The sequence below is a fragment of the Pezoporus occidentalis genome, unplaced genomic scaffold, assembly GCF_034315485.1.
Source record: "Pezoporus occidentalis ecotype Australia unplaced genomic scaffold, CSIRO_AGI_Poc_V1 ctg93, whole genome shotgun sequence".
NCBI classification, from domain to species: domain Eukaryota; kingdom Metazoa; phylum Chordata; class Aves; order Psittaciformes; family Psittacidae; genus Pezoporus; species Pezoporus occidentalis.
Window position 1 is genome coordinate 805,512 of NW_026916294.1, and position 25,270 is coordinate 830,781.

General features: G+C 41.7%; 1 protein-coding gene across 21 annotated transcripts in view; it reads right to left on the minus strand.

The window, feature by feature from the left end:
* ESRRG (estrogen related receptor gamma) overlaps positions 1-25,270 on the minus strand; it is a 402,731-nt gene that overhangs the window by 357,712 nt on the left and 19,749 nt on the right. For 4 of the 21 annotated variants that reach the window (XM_062606073.1, XM_062606071.1, XM_062606072.1 and 1 more), the window contains exon 1: positions 25,067-25,228. The exons of 6 other annotated variants lie outside the window; for them this stretch is intronic. Coding sequence is in view for 6 of the 15 variants with exons in the window: in XM_062606057.1 (XP_062462041.1) it covers positions 15,675-15,772 (98 nt within the window). In the remaining 9 variants the exon portion in view is untranslated. Of the gene's footprint in view, positions 1-13,115; positions 13,248-15,674; positions 16,290-24,159; positions 24,294-25,066; positions 25,229-25,270 lie in introns of those variants that run through there. 11 more of the 21 variants (XM_062606069.1, XM_062606067.1, XM_062606066.1 and 8 more) reach the window with 9 other exon arrangements.

The following is a 25,270-nucleotide window of genomic DNA, read 5'->3' on the forward strand; positions in this document are numbered from 1 at the left end:
TTAAAATGGTAAAACAGCTAATCAATTTGTAAAAAATAAGATGGCAAAAGAATCATTTTCTAAAGTATCTAAGAAACAATAAAATTAAGACTACAGTAGAAATAACAAAATGAAACTTGGCTTAATCCAATACAGCAAATATTTGTTAACCCTGGCAGCAGCTTTTACAAGGCAGGTAAGTATATCTGTTATCATTCTGTATGTAAGAAAACAACTGTAAAATGCCCCAAAGCCACGGAGGGACTCAGTGTGAAAGACATGATTACTAGTTCAGAAGTTATCTGATTCGGGTCACATGGTGTTCCAAAAACCATACCTAAATATAGTATGCAAGAGATCTGCACAAAGAGCAATCCCATCATGGGAACACCCTAAACTCTCCACAAAATTAATTAGGGTTATTTTGAGGCAACCAAACGAAAGTGAGGAGGAAGAAAACAGCCCTTGTCCTGCCCAGTTCTGCAAGATGGTCACTGGTGCACCAAGACCCAGTTTACTGCCCAGGCATATGCTATGCTTCCCAGGGAAAACTCTGCATGGCACTAATATGGAAGGCTGGTGGAAGGCACAGTGTGGCTGTATTAAGAAATATGGCTCATTGGGAAAGAGGAGGATCCAGCAGGTAATGTAGGCATAAATCTCCCGGTAGGAAGCCAATACTTGGGCTTCTTCTGTAGCTGGTAACAGCATCCTTCTAACAGAGAAAACACCTTTTTGGAAAGTGAAGGTCCATGTAAATGATGCCCCCAGCACAGACCAACACTCTGGGAAAAGCTAATGCTTCCCAAGACAGAATGAGAAGAAAATTCCCTGCTAGAAGTTGTTACCACTGAAATCTTTCAATTAGGATTGCCCCTTCCCAGGGAAGAGGATTCTCTCACAAAATACAGCCTCTAGAGCTAATTCGAACAGCCTTTCCTATGTTTACACATCAAAAGCAATCCCATGGGAAAGCGTACAAAAGATCCTCAAAAAGCAGAGGAGCAGGAGAAAGGGAAGAGCATTCCTTGGGTCTCTTTTGGCCCTTCTCTGTAAAGTAGCAATGCTGAACACCAAACTGCCATTTGGCTTATTACCACCACTGACCTACAAGCTGATTTCAGCAAGCTTTCACAATTCCTCTATAAAATATATATTTATTATATATATATAAAAAATATATATAATATAGATTATATACATATACATAAAATATATATATACCTGTTCTAAAAAAATAAAAAAGTCTGCTTGTGGATGCCAAGGGGAAGCTCTTAGAATGACCAAAATGACCTGTTTACCTTTGCATCACCTTTGTTCCTATGTACAGGGGGAAACCCCCATTCTTCACTCAAACATTAGAACAAGCAGGACAATTTCCATATTACCTTGAAGGCCCAGGCAAAGCTGAAGCAGGGGCTACGGAGAGGAGGGGAGTGCTGTGTCAGCGGGTAGAGAACAGGCTCTGAAGCCCAAACCATGTGGCAGGTGCTCCAGAAGGCAGGTAGCGAACAGTCTGAGCACGTATGGGACACAAACTGCAAATTTCGGCTTGAACGCTTCAGGCTATTAGCAGGTGCTTCAGGCAGTCATCCAAATCAAAGTAAGAAAGTGGAAAGAGCCAAATGCTGGTTAAAGAGGTTTCCAAACGTGAAAATCCCAGTGCGGGCAGATAAAGCGTTCCCCTGGTTGTGGGAGTGGGATAGTGAGGAAAAGAAGACACAAAATATATGCATTTTTCTGTAAAAAAAGCTGTGTTTGGGATTTTACTATCCTGTACTCAAGCCCCTGAGATGCAAATGTTGGCTAGGATGCTGAGATCAGTGGTTTTATGTCCTCAGATGGTTAGAGACAAGGCAGAAAAGAGCTGGCATCTGGGGCAAATAGAGGGCCCATTTGATAACGCTTCACTTGAGCGTGAGAGGGTTTCCCCTGTGGGTATTGTCCCAAAGAAAGCTCCAGGCATGTTTAGACTGCTTCATTACTTGTCACATCCAGAAGGTGAGTCAGTTAATGATTACACTGACTCCCTTTTGACTTCAGTTTCACATGTTTTCAACCCAAAAACTGCTCTCATCAAGTCAAATGCCACTTACAGCAAACAGAAATTAGGAGGGTACCAGCTATTTAAATCAGATGGTCACTTGAACATTATTGGTGAAGTTCTCCTCGCTGAGGGTTGCATTCTTTGCCAGAGGCTAGCAGGCTTGACAGAAGGAGAGAAACAAATTCATTTCATCAGAGTAAGATGAGTCAATATGTGAAGAGATACTTCCATCTGCTCCATGTTTCTGGTGACATGACATTACCGTATAATTTGGTATACATTTCTAACAGAATAGATGAAACAAGATGGTTTGCTAAGTACCATTTATGTCCCACATCAACAGGAAGTTCTCTCGAACCATTTCCAATGTATGGCCCTGATATGAACAGCAAAGACTCGCAACAAAAACGCTGAAGGGAAAAACATGTTGCTGCTTATTTCAGAGAGTTATGGCACACACAGACAACTATGGTGCACTTCTGAAAAGGAATTCTGTTTCTCAAAGTGCTTTCTGAAGAGGCACATTTTGTCAGCTACAGAAATCACCAAAGGAACCTACTGTGTCCAGCAACTCACAGACACACACAACTTACTAGACATAACCCATCAGTAGAGCGGCCTGTGCTGTTCCTGCATTAATTTTGTGTCCCTGTATGCTACCAGAGCCCTGGGACTTTCATGGTCTGTTGGCAGCAAATGGGCTGAGCCAAAAGGGAAGGTTCCACCTGACTAGGCCAGGAGGACCTATATTAAGCTTGTCTCAGCTGGAGGTCATTCTGCATATTTTGAAGGCTGCTTTCTTGGTAGTTGGTCAAGCAATCAGTGTTCAGATATTAAGAACTTAATTCTCCTAACACCCATATTACACAGAATACTTCTGGAGTCCAGAAGTACAAGATTTTCATTTATTTGTTTTTTAATTTTTAAACTGATTGATCAAAGCCATTTCTTTCAGGGCCAAGCAGGTCCTTGGGTTTGTAAAGCAGTTGCTTCAGTGTCTCATTTCCAGTAGGCTTTCACTAGTCCCGCAGCCAAGAATTCATTTTCACAATTCCAAAAGAGTTTTTGATACTTCCTGACCAAATGGCTTTGCAGTAGAAATTGGTTTCTGCCACCATCTGTTATTACATAGTTTGGAAGTGCTAGCATTTTCCTTCAGGAGGGAAGAAGTTGGGGAGGATGGAGGACTCAATGGCCAATCCCAATGGAATTAGATATTCTGTTCTTTAGTGACGCTTTATAGGGAAAGCCTGGCCTATTTCTCAGCAGCTGTGAAATTGTCATCAGCAGGATTCTTTACAAAGCTTGGTGGCATATGGAATATATTGCTCACTTCTTAGTAGTGTAAAAACAACCTTGCTGCATAACTGAGCTAGGCAAAGAAAGCAGGTGCTTGATAAAAAATATCCATCATGAATCAAGCCTTTACAGATTTTGTAAAACCCTAGACAAGAATATTTTGGAGACAATTATGGGTTTTAACTAACTTCAGAGGTGGGACAGTCCATTAGAAATGAGCATGTGAAATCACCATGTCACAGGATAACATCCTATTCTGCCATTCACAAAGGTGACACGTTCCACATGGAAAGGAAGTGTCATCCCCCTTCTGTGAGATATTAAAACTACAAGGGTCCAGTCTCCATTTCTGATGCAACAGGAGGCTATTTAACATCAGGTTTAGGTTATCTCTTTTTTGTCAAAGCATGGCCTTATTTTTACATCTGCGGACTAGCCAAGAAGTAAACTAAACAGTAATAATAATAATAATAATAATAATAATAATAATAAACAACTCCCATGGCATCCTGATGAGCATACATGCTGAACTGTAAATACAGGGCTAGAATTTCAGGAGTTCAAGTTCTCAGTACAGAAAATACCCAAAGAGCAACAAGACAGAAATAAGCTTGTTGAATTTACCTGGCTCTCAAGCGTGAAGTTTTCATACACTGTTAGAAAAAATCCACTAAGACAAAGTGACAGAAAAGGGATTATGAAGAGATGTAGTTAGCGTCCCCACTGCTATAAATTCCACAGTGAACGTCCATTCAGCTATCCACACGCACACACAAACATATCCACGATGTGTTCTGCTGTATCTAGGAGAATGGCTGCAGCAGGTGAAACCAAAGGGCCACTTACACTTACAGGTTTGCTCAGGACAGTGGCAAACAGGCATATAGTGACAGTTCCCCAGACTGCTCTTCCCAACACCCATCTACTTGCAGCTCATGGACTCCCTTTAATAAGATACATACAATTTTTCCAGACTGGCAACCATCACTTGCAGGTACTTGCTCTTTCAGAGCAAGGTTCTCCTACTACATTGCATGTTTCATGTACTAAATGAGCTGTTACACACCGATATGGAAAAACCCAGCCTGCTGCCCTCATCCCAGAGGAAAGGACAAAACAAGTATTTGGGCACCACGTGCTGCTTGAACTGCTCTACAGGTCTTGCGTGCATGGTCCCGTGGAAAAGAGGGGTCTGTTGCAGCCATTACACTGTCCAGTGGGAAAGATCCTTTTGCGATGGTGGCAGTTTAGAAGTCCTGCCCTAGAGGTTATATTTTTGAGTGGCACATATACTAATAAAGCCATAAGTACAGTTGTGCCACCGACAGGGCTCTGAAGCTACCTTTGAAATCTCCTGCCCCTGTTACAAGAGGACAGAGTGGCCTTTGAGCAGAACAGACACACTGCAAGACACAGAAGAAGTACCAGCTACATGAGCAATCATGGGACAGTATATACCTGTCATCTCCCCACAGTAACACAGCAAGAGGATCACTGCTCTTCCAGTAGAAAAAACTACCCGTCGTTCAGAGTTCAGTATGTTTGCTATTTATGTGCCTCCTTCTTGCACCAGCAGCTACTATATGCTTTACCACCAGGAAAAAAAAAAGGGGTCAAAAGAAAGAGTCAGTGTGCAAGAACAAAAGTCTCTCCTAGCAGTTTCACACTCTATTCATGTAACACACAAACCAGAATTAATGCAGACTAAAGAATACTGTCTAACTAAGCAGGCTTAAACAACACTTAGCTCATTTATGGTGCTTTTATCCAGAAATCTCAACATATTTCACAAAGGTGTGCAGGCTGGGGAAGAGCCAGAGTGCAACACACCCCCTGACTCACAGGCATTTGCTCTTTCCATTACACAACATCACTACCTCTAGGTATGAGCACACTTCTCTTATAGTTGACATGGGAAGATGAATATGTGCATCAAAGAAATGTTTTATTTTTTAGTTTTCTATACACTGATTGCTCTTAATACCTTGTTTCAAACACTCTGTATTTCAAACTAATAGCTTACAATGCACCTATGCTACTACTATATGGAGGAGTAATACTTCAGGGAAGATGCAATCCTTCTTTCCATTATAGTAGGAAAACGGACAGTAATCAAACTTAAATGCCTCTTCTCAAAAACCTTATTCTTTTCCATTTATAAAGGAAAAAAATAGCTTTAAAGATTAAGACAAATTAAAATTATGATGACAGAGGAAACAAAAAGAAAACCATGAGTTTGATAGAAATAGAAAAAAGCCAATACTTTGCTCCAAAAGAGATAAGCTTGCAGAAATTATTACAGAAGTAGAGTTTCATAACAAAATTCAAATGGCCAACATGGAACAAATACATATTTGGAAAACTCAAAGTGTTACTTTCAGTGTGACCTGTCAAAATCAGTCTGGAGAGCAAAGCGAATCAATAAAACACACTGGTGCTCGCCTGCATTCTCAAATCACAAAACTACCCTTTCAACAAACAAGTTTCAATCCTTACTACCACAATGAGAATCCCCAGTAACACCTCAAGAGATGCACGTAAATACCACCGTTACACCTGTGAAACCACATCTCTGATTTTTAAGTTCATATTAAACAAGGAATATTTAGCATACATCAATACCTATGGGCTTCTGAAGAAGGAAGGTAGCTAATATAAACTGTGTATGAAAAAGAACATGTCAAAGCTTTCTGGTTTTTAAGGCTTGCAATGAAAATAGTATTAGTTAGAACAAAAAGGGAAAAACCTACCAAAATTTTATCTTCATTTTCTGCAGCTAGAACTGCTGGCTCATGAGTGAATTTGCATAAACTCGTCTCAAAGAAGACACAAACAGCATCTTTTTAAGCTAAAGATTTTCACCACAGGCCACCTAAACCAGGTTTAAGAGTGGCCCTAAACCAGGTCTCCTCTGTGTTCACCCAAATTAGCTTCTTTTTGTTTCATTCTATTTTCATGTATGTATAAACATCCTGAGTTTGCCTGCTCTGCACTCCCAGTCTGCCAGCCAGATTCCAGGGACAGGAATGAAAATGACCACCTATAAAAACTGTACTTCTGTGTGAAACAAACTTTACAGCAGCAGAAAGACTAAAAACCTCAGAAGTTCCCCATGGTCTTTGCCTATTAAAGCCCACAGCTTGCTAACAGTTTAGTGTCAAAGAACAGGGCACTGGCTTGCATTTCTGTGCAATGGGAAGTGCTAGGGTAATCCTGCTTCTTTACATTTCAGATCACACTGTTTGTGGAGAAAGTCAACAACACTGGGATGCTCAAAAACACCCTGTACTATTACACGGAGAATGCAAGATGCTTGCTGAGAAATAGTGCTGACACCAGCATACGGTTGATTCAGCATGAGTGATAAAAGCATATTTTTGGTCAGGTCAGGCAGTATTTGACTAAAATAGGATTAAATTCTCATTAGACTTGCTTAAAAAAATCACTTTACACCCATTCCATCAGGCTGCATCATTCCCCATCTTACAATATATTCCACCATCAAAAAGAAAGGGGTAAGCTTCTGTTCAAATGAGCAGAGGCAGGGAAAGTCCTTGAAAACAGTAATGCAAGGAAGCAGAGGGAAGGATTTGGTCAACTGGCATCCAAACAGAAGCCTCCTGCTATTTCCCACTGAGAAGTAACAGTAGCTGGGCTATAGATATGTTTGTCAAACATATCTATAGCAGGGATAATTAAGTTAGTGCAGCAAACTAGGTGCATGCTTTGAAGTGTTCCTGCAGTTGCTACACTAACCTTTCTTTCACCTAGTAGGTTAAGCTCCCCATCTCCTCACACATATTTGCAGACTCATGACCTATCCTCTGTCCTCATTATCACATCGTTACCGATAGTGGCACATCTCAGAAATGATAGTCAAAGATTTTATTATAAATAAAGGAGACTAATAGAAACCTAAATACAGACTTCTGTCACACCAGAATAATCAGCATAATCCTTATGGCTCCTTTTTGTAAAGTAGTTCACATACTTTATAAACAAATATTCCTACAACATAGGTATTGCAATTTTTTCTTTTCCAAGGCGTTTTATAATAAGCATCCAAAATCTTGATCCTGTAACTGAAAAAACTGAGGAAAAAACCATTCTTGCCCTGCTTTGCAGAAAAGCCCCACTGATATTTAATTTACCATATTGGCATCACTCAAAAGAACAGGGTCAAAACACAAAATCAAAAACTTTAAACCGCTGTCTTTGGCAGTATTGTTTTTTATTCCATAATGTTAATAGCAGTGATATCTTCCCTGCAAAGCTCAAACCTAACATGATGCTGAGGATTCTGCTCAAGTCTGTGCTGGGGTTTCTGTCACCATTGAGAAGAGCACTGCAGGAATATACAGAATCTACAATGATAACAAGACTGATTCCCACTGATCTCAACAAGGCCAAGGCTTTATCCTGTATGCTTTTCCATACAGCTGGAGAATGATTTCATATGCAAAGATCCTCACTTACCTACATACTCCTATAGATCAGAGTTCTCTGCTGTCTGTTCTTTGGCCAGCTCAGGAGGGGTCTATCTCTATCACTAATCTCACCTTTTCTACATTAGGTTGCTATGAAAAAAAGATATTATTACCTTTACTTAAATCAGTGTATTTTTAACCAGGATAAGACCCTGCACACACAAAGACAGTTTCAAGACAGCAACTTGTAGCCCAATGGATGGGATAAGCACATGTACTCCTGAATTTCACTCCACACAGAGGTAACCAGCATTTACTCCTGAGCAAGGGACACAATCATGATAAAGATGTACATGCCCTTGTGCCTCCTCTATTATACAATTTCTACGTATTTTGTCAGAGACCCCTGTGCTTTGGGTATTTATAGGTCTGAGAAATCCTAGTTCAGATATGAGCACTATTAACAGGCCAAGACACTGCTCTAACCGTCCTTGTAGTCTGGTCTGTGGAAACATACAGGCCAACGATTTCCAGCAACATCAGCTACTTGGGAAAAAACAGAAAAAACACCCTCTCACTGCATTTGCTTATTGTACCTTTGCCTTTATTTTTAAGTTAATCTTTAGTTGTGGTTATTGCCCCCACTATTTCATTCTGCAGGACGCTATCTGGCTGGCTGAAGTCATACCTCCATTTTATATGAGGACAAAAAAAAAAATCTCAGCTGTAGTCCTTTACCTGTACCCATAAAACAACCCATAAAAATGCCTTAAAAGAAGCAAGCAGCAGACTTACCCCCTGTTCCTCAGCTGCTTGCAGAGAGACAAAGCAAAGCAGCAGGATGAGGCTCAGAAGTTTTCCCCAAAATTAAGACCTCTTGCTTTTACGACAGCTCTAATCCCACCTCAGAAGCAGCATGTCACCATCAATGATGTGAAGCCCACAGCCTGACAGGGACTCCAGTGCATGGAGCCACTGTTGGTACCAGGAAGCAAGAGAGACCAAACTTCTTCCTATGAGTAAACTCCAGATTCAATTTTCTGCAAGATTACTCCCCAGTAATTAAAAGGTTCTGTAATTTATCCTTAAAAGTGAGTCATGATGAAATCCATCAGAATCGATCTCTTTTACTTCTGCATGTACCATGTGTGTGCATGTCCTATGTAATATGGCTTTACCAGATGAACACTGGCAATATTTTCCACTAATTGCAAGAGTTACTAAACTGAACCTTAACTAAAATTAAGTTGACTATTAAAAGCTCAGTGAGTAACCCAGCAAACGGAAGCGCTGTATATAGGATTTAGCAAGCACGCAAGTGATCTGGCAACCACCAAGGCACAATATTTGCTGAACTTCCTATACCTCAAATTGGTTCCACACGATAGTCATACAATAGTCATAGTCCATTATGTTTGAATGATTCAACACTCACAATACCAGTTCCCTTTTGCAAGTGGCCAGCAATAGGTTTCTTTACATCACTTTACTGTGCTATACCTAATTTGTGCTTGGTTTTATCTCTCTGTATAACGTCCTCATGGAAGTGCAGGCGCAGATCTTCTGCAGTAAAAGGCATAATACAGCAAGATGGGAACACTCACAAGCCTGCCCCTCACAATTTCCATGTAACTGTTTGTCCTTAAAATGCCAAAGAGAGATTACGTAATACAAAAGAACAAATAAAATGATGAAAGATGCGCTTAGGAGCCAATGCTTGTTTATATTAAAATGCCAAAATAAATGTGTAATAATTCAAGCATGCTATTCTGAAAACACAAGTTAGTGGACTGAAAGTTACGGGTTAATTTATAACATAAACTCTCCATTAAAATAACAGATCTCCCTATATCAGTTTTTAAAATACATGAATAATATTCTTGGCTATTAAGATGTCATTATCATAGACGGTCCTACAAATTTTAGCTATGTCAGTATAACACTACTAGGTTTTGGAAGGAATACACATAGTACTTGGTATTACATGTTAAGTTTATACATTATATATAGGCTTTTTACGATTGCAGTGTCTAAATTTTCAGAGAGTGTATTTTATTTTGTATTTGCATAGTTTCTAAGCTATACAAATGTGTTTTACATTCTGGATTGTTCTCAGGAATGTACACATATAATCATAGAAGGTTTAAGGTTGGAAAGGACCTTAAGATCATGTATACATATCAAAAGTAGCAATAAATAATACTAAGGTTGCACATATTTTAGCCATCTTTGACAAAATAGGAAACTAGAAATTCTCTGAGAAAAAGTTTTCTCTTTAAGGGGAAAAGGAAATGGTTTTATCTGTTAATGTGGACAAAAGGTATGGGCAAATGCCTGTACAACTTACTCAAGTGGAATTCTAACAGAACGCCTAAATACTGCCCCCATAGAAATTCCAGTATTTTAAAAAGAGAAGGTCAAAGTGAACAGATGCAGAGTTACGTGAAAGGGTTAAAGTTATTGATGAAAGACTATTTGCTGATAAGGATGCATCTATTTGAAATAAGATAGCATCCTGGACTACTCGAACAAAAGTCTACAGAAAACTGATAAATCAAGGAACTGAGCAGGATTTAAACAAACAACAGACATGGCTGAGAACACACAAAATGTCACGAGTACAGCTGAGAAATAAGTGATGGCACAGGACCACTTATTCAGCTACTAACAAGACATTATTTGCTCTGGCCTCCACAGAGCAAGACAGCTATCAATCCAGCCACAGCTCCAGAAATGTTCGAGGCTGCAGCCCTACAAATGTGATGATTGTTTCTGGGTGTGCACACAGAACACTCCAATAAGTCAAAAGAAACCAAAACATCTGCCCTATATCACAGAGTCAGGTGAAACCTTAAGTGACTACTTGAAGATGAAAATTCTTCCCCCTTAAAGTGCTTCTTTCCAAAACTGCCCTCCGAGAAAACCTCTAGGAGCAATAATTTTGCATCCCAGTACCCAATTTTCAGGTGCTCTACATGTGTTACACTCCTGCGTCTTGTGCAGTACCAGCAAATTCACAAGCGGCCACTGCACAGACAGAACAGGCCGTACCCATCTGAAATCCCACTTCTTCTCTAGGACCTACGTGTTTAAGCAGTGATACCCAGATTTCTTTGTTTTGGTATCTTTTTTGAGGTTCCCAGGCTGCTCCTGAAAGAAACCTCCTGGAAGGTTCTTTCCGTGAAGGGCACAGCTGGAGGAAGTGAGATACATCACACAGAAACCCACTTTACAAGAGGAGCTCGTGCTTTCTAAAGTCTGTTGGGATGTGGGGGGAAAGACGGGAGCAGAGAAGCTTGACCTTGTCAGGATGGAAGTGCTTGAGAATATCCAAAGCAGCTCTTTGGCCACCTGGGAAAGCTGGATATTGAAAACGTAGGCACTCACATAGGTTAGGCAACTACTAAGGTTAGATGGCAGTTCAGTGGGGATATTGAGGATCTCAGTTTGGGCTTTCAAAGCCTAAATCCCACTTAAGTCCCACTTAAGGCATCTAATCCTTTTGTGGATGTGGGCCTAATGCTGTGCCAGGAAGGAGAGAGTCTATGCATGCAAAAGCTGATGGTCAGTGACAGTCTGATTCTGTTAAAACTAAAATACACTGAGAATGACCTTATTTCGTACAAAGGAATAATGCAGAATAATCAAAGATGTGTTCTAGTCATGGAAAGTTAATGGAAAGTTAATGCAGCTGATACAGATCACACTCTTGTCTTTAGACCCTCTGACAGTTTTGCTGACCTGGAGAACATTATAAACCATAAATCATGGGTCTTCAATAGCCCATGAGAAGAAGTACATTTGGAAATGATCAAAAGACAAAATGAGTATAAGAGTCCTCAAAGAAAACTTCACTTGCCCACACCAGCATAGAGGTAAAACTAGAAAGGACAAGAAATACATAAAACACTGCAAAGTTTATACAGAGTTAATAATTTAAAGAACAAGATCCTGTCATTCAGTGACCAACTAGTTTGCCATGCTCCATGAAATTAAGTAGTTTTGGTTCAATTCCTGGTAGCCAGGAGTCCACCCAACAAAAGCTACCCATTTATTTCTTACTTACCTGCAGTGCTGTTGAGTGTCCCAGCCATGAAGTGTGAGAAGACGTGGATACCGGTTTACCCTATTCTCTACCTGTGGTACGCCCATCTCAAGACTGTTTTGTTTTTTAAAGAATAAAGTGCATGTTCTTTCACCACTTGAATTTAGTTGATAGGACTGCCAATATGGTATTTTCATGTACAAAAAACATCTAATTGCAAAAGTTGTCTTTGCATAAAAGTAGTAGATTTTAATGTTGATCATGAAAGCAGTAGATTTGAATGTCAATCATAAAATACAACTTTTTGTCATTATTCTATATTACTGTGTTTATAAGGAAGAGATCTTTAATTATTACTATTATTATTATTACTATTAGTATTATTATCTTAATGGTAGATATTTCTGCTGTCCTCAAGTAGGCACTGCAACATTTGCCTGACTGCCCACACAGAGATTTCTCTACAGGCAAAACGCTGAGGTCTCCATTTTGGGGATTCAAATACATCTTCCCAGAGCTGTGCTTCAAATGGGAATTCTGGTCTAAGTCTCCTGCTACTGCCCATCAACCAGCACCTTATCAAATGCGAGAGAAACAAAGGGCCTCCCAGTCCTTCCTATCTGCAGATGGGCAAAGAGCTCCGGCAGCTCACCCACTAACTCTTGCAAGGTTTGCATTACAAAATCAGTATTTGATGTTTAACACAGAAAAGTATGCAAGTAAGCACATGTGTCACATACCTTGAAATGCAAAAGATGCTGTGAGCAAAGGAAAACTACCCACTGCCCCATGCCAGCGAAGTCCAAGGGACCACAGTGCACTCCTTCCTTCCTGAACACTGCATTATCCCTCCAGAGTGAAACCTGTTTTCTTCTGCCAGGCATAATGACTCGAATGTCCCCCAACTCGTTTTCAAAGAGTGTAGGAATTACTAATGCTTCCCAATGATCTCAATGCTAAGGAGACCAATGCAGTTTCTCCAATTGACTTGGATACTGGCCTCGAGTCTCACTGTGCTTTCACCTGCATTTTACTTTCAGTTCTGGATTCATCCCAGAATAAATACGCAAAGTCAAGGTGGTATCTGTTCTGTCCAGCCACCTCTTCCCTTTTGGTAAAGTGTTAATATACTTACAGGTCTGATCCACTTGTAACACTGACACAGACAAGCAACAGAAAATATTTTGCAGCTTGGCTTGTATTTTCTTTTAAATATTCCTGTTTGAGGGCTTTTGTTTTACTTCTCAAAAGAATTTGTTTTCAGTAGAAGTCAGCCTATTTTTGCCTGCTGTTAATCTATGTACAAGCTAAATCCTACCTTCCCAACTCACACAAGCAATCGCCCCCTCCGTCTGGCGGTGCAGCTCATCAGAATAGGGAAAGCAGGATTTGTCCTGCATCTATCTATGCATTTTAGTTGCAACTTGTGCTCGACAGACACTGCTCAGAGCTGTAACAGATTGGTAAGAAACTATTTGAAATACTTCTGGATGAAAAATATACAAACCATAATTACTGATAAAACAGCATAGTATGCATGTGACATCTGTGAAATACATAAATAACCTAGAAATATAGAAAGAACCAAAGTTCCAATCTAGAACTCTTATAATCTATGCTTTCCAAATAATATATATGTCATGACAAGTAAATACACAAAACGGTAAGTCAGTATGTTGCAAGGTGACAGTGCTTTCTACAGAACAGAAAGGGTTAATTATTTTGAAAAGGTTTAGGGAGCTATGGGAGTTTAGATTGGCAATGATTTGAATAGTTATATTAAATAGTTAATAGTTATATTAAACAACGCATGAAGTTATTTTTGTTTGCCTTTCTTGCTGACCATTCCTACCCCAGGTTCCTCTTTACAAAGCACAGGCACAGCAGGGAAGTAGCACCCAGGAACATATGAAGGGAGAGATATCAGTGGAATGCAAGCAGGCTTGGGAGAGAGGCCCGGTTATGAAAAGAAAGTGCTTAAGCAGGGACATTTGTGCCTCATCTATGTGTGCTAGAGAGGTTTGGTGAGCGCATGCCCAGGGAGGAGGATTTGGTTATGGTTAGAATTTGTGAGTGACAGCCATGTGACAGCTGGGAGTCAGCAAAGATTTTGTAGGGATGGAAATTCCTGAGATAGGACACACGACTGCTCATGCGATCTGCATGTGCCTATCATCATGCTATATTATAATAGCTGACACCATGGTTTACCAGTTCTCCAAAAGAGAGGCTATAAATTAGGAAGAGGATTTGAGGAATGGTGGGTGAGAAATGAAAGTTGTAACATTCAAAAACGAAGGCATAAATATAACTTGTTTTCATGTTATCGAAACAAGAAATAAAAAAACCTCCAACCAAACCCACAACTAGTGAAACTTTGCATTTCCACTATTTATCTTTAGTGACAAGTTATTATTTCCTTAGAATATATATATTTTTTCCTTGCTAACTTATCTAGAACGGCCTTGATCCTACAGACACACTTGATTTTAAGTACGTGAATAATCCCCACTGATTAGAGCTATTCCCACATTCTCAGGATCAGGGCCTAAATCACAACATACAATTAGGCAGAGGCATTTCCAAAGAACTGCTTCATTTTCCCTTCTGGGGGTCCCACACTAATGCGAAGAAGCCAGTGGAGATGTGCAGTTTAACTCAAACCTGGAAAACTGAAATACTTTCCCTTTAACACTGAATCCAAGCCAATACAGTATCACATGACCTTTACCGTAATTTCTATTAAAATCATTTCATGTCTGGTTGCTTCTGCTATCCTGGCTCATTTGTATTGTTTACAACAAGTCATTGCTCTCGACAGTTAGTGGTGGCTGAATCCATGGTTACCAGTTTTTACATTCACTGGTTAAATGGAATGCAGCTCTTCAGTGGGGTTTCATGGAGAAAGCTCTTAAGAAACCACAATCCAGCTATCAATCAGGCTAACCTGGGAGAAATTAATCTGATAAACAGAAGTATCGTTGTGTATGAAATATTTATTGAAAGGGAGCTCAAGGCTTTTATTAGTTGCAGTCACAGAAGTGGGCACATTCTGATCAGGCTTAATGCACAGAAGACTTAGGTTATATGGTCTATGACATTCATCCATGTTGTGCCTTCTCTGGCGCTCACTGCAAGTAAAACTATACAGTTGAAGGCTTAATATATATATATATGTATACACACACACACATACATATATATATGTAAATCTCAAATACTTATTTTATCAGAAATGTGCTCAGAATATAAATGGTGCTTAAATACAGGTTTAACCAGACTGCAGTCCCGGCAAAGTAACTTAAACAGACACAGACAAGATAGTAAAACACAAACCAGACAGCCTTGAGTAGAATCCAATTAAGGCAAAACCCACCCCAAACGGTGCGATGTTGTTAATGACTAAATTAAACCTGCAAACAAATATATTTTATTGCTTCCTAAGAACAATATGCACTAATTCCATTTGCCCTGTTATTTATAGTTTGGTGTAGGGTGGGGTTGCCAAAATCAGAAAGCAAAGCAAAAACTTATTTGTAAGATGGACACCCCCCCCCCCCCGCCAAAATCCTTTAAAATGCCTAAAAACATAAGAAAAGTTCTCTATAGTTTGATGGCTACAATAATCGTCCCACAAGCTATATGACAGCAACAAATAGTTAAATCAAACATATTACTACTAGCTCATCTACTGCAAAGTCACTGTATCAGAAGCCCGAATTGATTTGCTTCCTTAGAGCAAACTGAAAATGAATGTAACATAACATCTGAGGAAAAAAAGGAAAGAAAATCCCTCCTACCCTGCTAATCAGATACTTTATAATGGTTGATTGCAGCTTTGCACCATGCTATTGTTGCCTATATCATACATACTTACAGGTTCTGGGTTCTTCCAAGAGTTTGGTGCAGTTTCAAGGACAAATGTCTTAAGGAAGTCTTTCTACTGTGCAGCAGTGATCCTAGCTCTGATCTCATTACATAAGCAAAGTGCTACAGCTGACAATATAAAGGAAACTTCCTGCGTGAAGAAGGAATCTTGGAAAGTCTCAGGGTTAAAAAGGCTGCTTAAACGTGCTGCTTGATTTGCTCCCTAGTTGTGTATATACACAGTAGCAGCTGATCTCTGTTTGCAGCCCTGCAGAAAAGAAACCTTTGCTGAAAACCAATGGCATCACATTTCAGCGTGGAGCTACTGCCAGGCTCTGGAGAGCAAAGCAACCTTTGACAACTTCACCCAGTTCCAATCACTGCCGTTTGCTGTGTGTCCTACAGGACTTTTTGAAGCTGTATTATTTACTGTATCGCTTTTATTAACGCTGCTCTGAAATCCCTGCATCCCAGGCAGGCAGAATACAGGCAGAAGTCTCCCTCACTGTAATAGGAGGTTTTGACTGTGTCATGACTGTGAGCTGCAGAATTCACCACAATATATTTTGCTTTGCCTTGATTGTGGCATTTGCAGATGAGAAGCTGTTAGCTGCGCTCAAAAGCATTTTCTGCCTTAGAATTGCTAAATTAAGTGCAACAGGCATCCTGTTTATCCTAAATTCATCCCGAGCCTGCCTTGCATCAGTCACACACTTCTCAGTGTTGTTGTTTTTTTTTTCTGATACAGAGTACAAGTCAAAATATTTGGGGAGTGGGAGGGGGCTGCTTCTTTCATTTACTATCTTATCCAGAGCCTTTAGTATTGTTCCCCCCTTGGACTAAAATCGTGGAGCACAACATCCCAAATCCAGCAAAGTTTGGTATTCTGACCAAAATCCCAGTGTGACTCCAAATACCTATATGTTCCATATATATATACACCAAACATATAATGTTATTTGTTATATATATGTTTTATATATATCCAGAGCCTGCCAGGGATGGGCAGAACCTGCATCCGCTTCTGCGGTTTCTTACTGCTGTCCAAGTAAACTAATAAGACCAGAAAAGCAACATTTCAAAAGAATACATCTGCTAGAGCTATTCCAACTCCTAAACCGGGAAGCAATGCTCCAAACACATCCTCATAGTTGATGTTAAGGAAATATCAATAATTAATTCAGATTTAGTTGTTTCACCATTTAGCCCAAGGCGATTCTCCAAAGAGTAACTGGGACCATGCATTCCCCCAGCAAACGGCCAGAGGGTGACTGTAGAGCTTGAATACTGCTTTCCAAACGGGACCTACTTCTCTCTCCTGGATAACCAGCAAACCTCAGAAGAGTCCATTCTCAAAGTGCACAATTACAGAGTATGCTTAGGAGGAGTTACGGGTTTTTTTTCCTGGGCATTTGTAAAACAGATTATTCATGACCCTCTTTTCCCCTCAGGCACTATGACTATTCTAGCTACTAGCATATTGCGTGTTATTTCTTTAATATTATATTTATTTCAAAGGACAGAAACCAAAACTGACAGTACATCAAGACAGCATGCTCTATGATTCAAACAGAAAAATAATTGAGATCCTGTGGATACACAACATCCTAGTGTGCGTTTGCACATTGTACACGCACGCGTGAGCTCACTCACAAGCACGAACAAGTTTAAGGGTTTGTGGCCCAGTTTTCAGAGACACTCAGTTCAGGGCCTCACCTCCCTTTGATAAAAAGTAAGAACAAGCAAAATCTGATTAGTAAAACATTAAAAATAAAAGGCATCATTTATAGCAGGGTAACCATACCAATTCAGCATGCACTTCCACCCACATGCACCTCTCCTTTAGGAGCAGAATCCTATCCACCCCTGGACTGTGTCATATAGGAGAAATGAAAGTGTGTGGTGGCACCAGCAGGATTAATCTTGATCGTCTCCCCAGAGAGACAGTGCAAGGCAGGGAACTGAAATGCTGGCTAAGAGGCTGGGCTCACTTGACTGCCTGCGTCACCTCTGTGACATCATCTCACCTTTCCGTGCCTTAACTAGCACCATCACCTTTAACGCCGATTGCAAAAGCACTGTCTGTGCTGAAAGACAGGGATTGCATGTCAGAGAAAGGTAAAGGGCTAAAACCTGAAATTGTGCATCCAGGTCCCAGCTGTGGCATCGAAGGGCTATAACCTTGGGCTGCCTGCTCCTGGGGTGCCAGTGCCCAGCCTGCCATCTGGACTCCACACACCACATTCTCAACCCTTGTCCAGGTCATCTCTTTCAAATGTAGTATGACAGGAGAGGGTTTTTTTTCTGTTAGAAATTCAGCACAGAGTGAAACAAGCTCTTTCAAGTGTCTGCATAGAAAGGATGAGACTTCGGAATGCTGCATGAGAGCAGTAATCTGACCGTATTCAGCAGTCCTACCTACACAGCCGAACTGGCACTTGTCAAGTGCTGGAGGATGTCCACGCCACAGTAGACTCTACTTCTCCTTACTTCTCCTTTATTATCATGTTCTACCCATCACTGCTGGGTCAATATGGATGCAGGGACACAGCTCCTTCAGCTACCTCCTTTGTGACCATATACATAGATTCTGACCACAGGACACACAGGAATTGCCAAATCCCTCCTCCCAGTTTTCCCAGCTATACCTCAGCCTCCCACACTCTGTCTTCCCTTTTTTTTCCTTTCCGATTTTGTCATTGGATTTTGTTTTCACAGCACTGTATCCAGCAGGGAGCATACTAACAATTCAAGGTCCATTTTCCAGCCTTCAGAGGACAGGATAAAGTAGTCTGACTACTAAAGAGAGACCCCCAGAAAATGTTTGGAGAGGATGTGGAGCAAGACCTAGGTGAGAAATTAAGAGGAAGTTGATCCAAAGTATGTCAGAAGCTATAAATCTCCACCCCTTCTCCACCCATCCCCAGGGTGGCCGTCGGAAACCAAGCCCACTGCCTACTCTTCTGAAGTCTAAACTAGTACTGATGCCCATGATGGGCCATGCCCTGCCTTCCTGAGGTCCACCAGTTGTTTCAAGTTTAATTAATTCATGCAGGTCTTAAAATTCAAAGACATCATCAAGAGGAAGTCATTTCAGGCTAAAACTACTAACAAGTAAAGCAGCAAATTCTCAGTTTAAGCATCCATCTCTGTTGTACATTTTAAAAACCTGTTTCTAGGAGTCAAGTAATGACAGTCCATATTTCTCTCCTAAAAAGAGATTTCTGGCTCTTGTAATAAAAGAAGAATGACTGAAGGTAACCACAATAAAACAGAAGCCAGTGACACTTTTAAAAGTCACACTTTTTAGCTAGTCTCAAAATTTTCAATAAGCAGTAATGGCTTTTAATTACCAATCTCTGAACCCAATAGGAGCATGCAGAATAATGAGAGCTACACCCAAAAGCACCTGCAAAGTCAGGCTCCAAGAAGCACATCCTACCCGTTTTATTCAGCAGAACCTTAGGATTTTGCTTAAATATTAAGCCCCAAAATCCGTTCATCTACACCGGCCTGAGCTCTGCACAGATGCTGAATATGTCCTATCCCCAGTCTATCCACATACATATTAACTGTGACTACTACTCGATTTTCTTTTTAGCACTTTAAGGCATTTTGATCCTCGTCAACGTATGGAATACCTTCCTCATCCTCACATACTGAGTGGCTACGTTATCCTCATTGAAATTCCTCCACAAAAGTCACTTCTCCTTTTGCATCTATTAAGGCTTTAAATCAAGACTAATATGATCATCAGGAAATCTGTGTGACTTAAGCTGCTTGTTGCTCCCATTAGCAGCTCTGCACGACCTGATCGTTCAAGATTCTCCTTCCTGTTGTATTTACTATGATTACATTTTGTGCTATGTGTACAATTAAAATTGTTTGGGTTTTCATACTGCTCTTGTCTTTCATTTGCTCTCTTAAAAGTATTCAGCATACTTTTAAACCAATATAGGCGATAATACAAATGTAAATATCGCCATGGAGGTATCACAATAAATTTGATGTTTGGTATAATTCATTCAAGGCATCTAGATCCAATTTAAATACTTTCCCAATTTTAACCAAGGCTTCATCACCAGATGAACTTAAAAGAAGGTGTACGACTTCATGCTATGCTGGTAATCCACCCTAACTGGGAAATAAATTTTCAGTGATTAAGTTGAATTGTTCATATAAAAAGCCAGCTTCAGCTTTTTACCCATACAAAATAGCTTGGAAAATATATACTGCATGTGTTTATTATAGCTACAGTTGCTATGAACATCTATAACTCTCCGACAATTTCTTTGATTTATGTTCAAAAACATACAGGGCATGAAATGATGCCTGCAACCTTAAATTTCCCTCAAGAACATTGTGGGGAGAAGATATATTCCAAAACATCATGTTAGATTCCTTGTTATGTCTCCTTTTTAAAATAAATGTATGATAATCAATTACACATGCTTCAAAGCAACTGCCACTAGATTCCCCAACAGAAAAGCTGTTTGAGGAAAGTTCCATTTTCTTTCCCCTAATGGTTGAGTTAGAAGAGATCTTGCTCAGATATTAAAGGAAAAAAAAACAACCTGTATTATAAAGGATAGGCTCTGCTCAACTTGTATATGCATGCACAGGTTTGTGCTTGCCTATGCTTGACTTATAACAAGGTTTTCAGAGAAGTAACATCTCCACTGATCAACATGCTAACAAAAGCATGTGTGTGTGAAGATCTCGCACCTAATCTCGTCGTATACGCTTGTAGTAATCCAACTGATGTCAAGAGAATGACACAGATGATAAGTTAATGTATCAGGCTCGACTTTCCTTTCAACCTCAATATGCAAAACATTCCTTTAAGAAGTCTACCCAGCTGTAGTTTCCACTAGAAACAGAAACCTGCAGATGTTTATGGGAATAACAATTAAGCTGAATGGCATCTCTCTGCCATAAAACCTGGGTGCACGTAAGACTGGACTTCGCAGATCTGCCTGAATTCCATGCAGAGGCTGAAGTGCTTGTTTTCTCCAGGGTACTGAGGCTGATGGGTTATATGCCATTAACTGGTGAGCATAATATGGGTATCTCCACAACCTCATGACTCTGGCACAGGGACAAGGGCAGCATCCCTGTGCAGCATCCTTGGGCAGCACCCTTGTCCACGATGAGGAGACCAGAGCACATGACACCAGGCACAGAAAAGGTCAGGACCTTTTTTTTCCCCTGCACCAGGCAGTTTGTGCTGCCTGGTAGCAGCATAGGGAATGGAAGCTCCCATTCCCTATGTCCTGGGTATTTATTGTTTTGGGTTACACCCCAAGCTAGACAGCTGGCAAACAATAGAGAAAAGCGGACTGGATGGGACAAGCCTCCCTAAGGAGGACTGACACCTAGGGGCATTGAGTTCCAAGCAAATACGGAATAAGGTGGATCCAAGACTTGCTTCAACTAAAGAAAAGCCCTCTTCAGCCCTGCAAGTGTGCACCATTTTTGTGCTCAATCTGGAAACAGAAACAAATACACTCATCCACCTTTTTGTTTGTTTGGGTTTTTTTGCTGTCTTCCTTTGAATTAAAACGTCAAAGAAAGAAAAATTCACCAGAGAGGAAATACTGGATTGCACCCTCTTTGGAGTCCAGCACCCTTTTTATCCATTACTAATGAAGCCGAGGAGAAGGAGGGGAGATACTGGATGTGCATGCCTATTGCCCATGCAGCCCCAGCTAGATAGCATCAACAGTTGTTCTCCTATTTTCACAGTGGGAAATAAGCAGGTACTAGCTGTATAGGAATAATCAGGAGGAATCTAGGTCAAAATCAAAGCAACACTGCTCTGTCCATTTCACAAAATTCACATGCAAACACAACACTCACTTGAAAACAAAGAGCTTGTTTGTAACATTTATCTCTCTTCAATGCCTCAATGCTAAACAAGTGCACAGATGTCGGCCTACCTTGAGTAAAAGGCACTACTCCTTTCCCGGGACTTTGGAAAAGGCATCCAGAATTATTCAGAATCAACATCAAAATGCAATATTGGGAAATCTGACAATCATTCTTTGAGAAAGGCAGGCTTGAAAGGCTCTCTTGTTCGCGGGTAAACCTTCGGTTAGTTTTTCTAGTGCTGGTGGTTCAATCGAAAGGTTTGCCAACTGCCCCCTGGAGAAAACTGGAGATCTGCATTTAAATGGAGATATAGTATTTCCAAACGCATGGTACCTGCGAGGCAGATACTGTCAAGGTTTCTTAGTGAGTGGATCTCAAATTGTATTAGGTACATTTCAGTGCTGTAACTATCCTCATTTCGTAGGGCTGGGGCTATTTCCATATCATTTTTCTGCATGCATGCTTTGTAATATTTGTCCTGATAAGCCAAAATTAAACCCTCCCATCCACAACAAAGCCCTCACCTACCAACAAGAAGGAATTACAACCTGATGTATAATTTTCTGATATGGGTGATGAAGGCTATATTAGATAATCTTAAATAATTGAAAACTCTGATGACTTAATCGAGTAGCGAGCTTGGTTTACAATGCAGCCAATTTAGAGCCATAAAAACACTGTGTAAAATTTTTATCTTGTGGTTGACCATTACATATCCTATTTATTATTCCAAAGCATTTCAACAGCATTTTTTTCCTTCATCAATGTGGATGCTGGCATTTAGCACCCCCTCACTAATAAACACATGCGATTTTCTTCAAACAGCTTTAGGAAAAAAGAAAACACAAAAATTAGCAGATCACTACAAAACTGTTCTTTGTTGCAATAAGCATCTTTTTACATTTTGACTTGAACCGACTTCATGTGCTGCAAAATACGCTTGGAACCACCAAGACTTACATATAATAAATCAAAGCCATATAGGTGAGTTACAAAGGTGGGTGTAACAACTGATACTGACACATCAGAGAACCAGATAAAGGGGAAAAAAAACCAAAACCTCATGAATACTTTGCTGCTAATGTACCCGAGTTAAAAGAGCAGCATTCATCTTAGGAAAATGTCTTCATTTTCCTATCAGAAAATCATCCTAACCTTCCAGAAAAGTTTTTGCGAGTATACAAGGAAGGCAGAGGAGAACATTTAGAGTGCAAAAGACACTTGCGACGGGTTTCAGCCACACAGGCATCAGTCCAGGCAGCCGTTCTCTGAAATTCAGGTTGCAATTGCAATGTCCCTGTAAACAAGGTTACAGTGAACGGCCCGAGATACCCTTCTCAGCAGCACCTTCACCAGGAGCCCTTCAGCTGTCTACTTAGTTTGTTATGCCTTATCTTGCAGCCCTGACATCTTAATGCTGATTCAAATTCAGGATTCAAAATGAAAGATGAAATATCTCTGAGATCACTTAATATTGAAATACCATTGCAGTAATAAGTGGTGCCAGAGCTGGAGATACGGATATAGTACTCCAGTGGTAACCTTTTAATTTCTGACAAAATACTAGGGAATAACTGTGATACTGCACACACAGTGACTGCAATCGGTTTGTTTTCCTTATTTTGATAATGAATGTCGTGCTTACCTTCTTCTGCCCTGGCAAGATTTTAAACTGTGAAGTCCTCTACAAGGAGCTCTGCCCGGTTCCTGGACAGCCATGGAACCCCTCGCACCACAGCCCCACATCCCCAGCACGCAGACCCATGGCTACCTCGATGCTCTCAAGACACGGAAGATCATAACCACATGAGTCACTTCATCGTTCTAAGGCTTTGGCTATTTTCAGAGGAAATGGAACGCACACACCATGCGTAATCTAATGTAGGTTATATTGTAAACTACTCCCATCCTGAAAGTGACCGAAGGTATGCTACACCAGAACATTTTGTCCTCTGAAATAAAACAGGGAAGTAACACTAGAATGTATCAGGCAACTTTTACACTTTGTATTTGAGACAGGGTGGATAATAAACGCTTAAAACTTGGGGGCTTTTACACAAAGGACATTTCCCTGCTGGCCACAGACAGGCTTGAAGAGGGGTGGGCATCTGTTTATGGGCTGGGTTATGTTTGCTGTTAGTCTCCTACATACTATGAAAAGATAGGATGGGGCAGGGGGGTGTATGAGGAGGGTATGGGGGAGAATTACAGGAGAGAAACCCAAAAACCCAAGCTGCACAGTGCCTGTCTTCCCACACTCTCATTCACCTTCATTTTCCTCTCCTTTATATTCTACTCATTTTTACTTGCCTCCCCCATTATTTAGTCATCTCCTAAATGCAGTCCTTTCTTTGCTATCATGAGAAACACGTTAACTAGACCAAGTACTGGGAGTGCTTCCCCTGCAAGCACTTCAAAACGTACCTCCGGACCACTCTCCCCTTCGTAGCATTAACGCATGCGGGAAAATAAAAAATATAATAAAATAGAAAAGGGAGAAAAAATCTTCCCCTCGCAGCCGGGTCACATTGAGGCTTCCCCCCACCCCCACCCCCTCGCACCCCCTTATCAGGACCCAAAGCAGGAAGCGCAGAGGGAGCACGCAGGACAAGGAGTTCTCTTACTTTTCCTTCGCCCCCTCCGCACCAGCTGGCCCGGCCGCGACTTCCGACGCCACGGCAGGAGCGGGGCAAAGCGCGTCCCGCATGGCACGGATGGGCGGGCAGAGAAGGGACGGGAAGCGAAGGGACGCCCGGCAGCAGAATTCCCACCCCCCGCCCGACGTGCAGGGCTCCGGCCAGGCCTGCGCGGCTCCCACGGGTCGCTCGCAGAAGTGTTCCAGGAAGGAGAAAGCGGCGGGGAGGGGGACGGGACGGAGGCAAGCAGCCCCCCCCTTCCTTCACTCACACCCCATCCTCTTCCTAGACCCCCCCATCCCCACGGCCTCTTCCCCCCATCCCCGCCCGGACACCTCGAGGCACCCACAAAAGGACACCCCAGTGGATGAAGGGCGGGGGCATGAGCAGCCGCCGGCACAAGCTTGGAGAGTCCGGTCCTCCTGACCCGCTCGCAGCCGCTAAAGCCACCCCGGGACCCCAAACTCTTGCTGGCCAAAGCCTCGTCACTTCCCAGGCGCTCCTGACCCTGGGCTGGGGGGGGGAGGACAAAACCCTCCGGGCTAGGATCTGTCAGCAGAAAACAAAATCATTCTCCCTCCCCCCTTTTAACCCTCTACCCGGCCCGACAGTCTTAAATAATTATCGGAGAAACGCGAAACACTGAGCCCCGGGCAGCCGGTGCTGCCATGCGGCTTTTTATGGGGGGGGGTGGGGGGAAACACACGGGGACGACCGACTCCGAGCAAGTGCAATTGACAAGGTCTGAAGGTGGAATGGGGGGAGGGAAGGGGATGGGGGGGGGGGGGGGGGAGCGCTTCTGGAGCGAGCGGCTCGTCTCCGTGCGGAACCATGCCCCCCGCTGCAATGTCAGCTCGCGGAGGTGCGGGGTGGGGACGGGGAGGCCCCACTTTACCTGGTCAGCTCAGAACCGCAGGCAGGCTAGTCAGGTGAGTCGTCGGGGATTTTAAAGAAGCCGAAGCCGGTTTCTTTGCTAGGAAAGTCTACAACACCATGCAGGGACATTGCAAAATCTTTACACACGCCTCCTTTAACCGGGCTCCCGCGACCTCCGCCGGCGAGGGGGGAGCCGCCGGCGGGCTGCAGGCCGCGCAGCGCC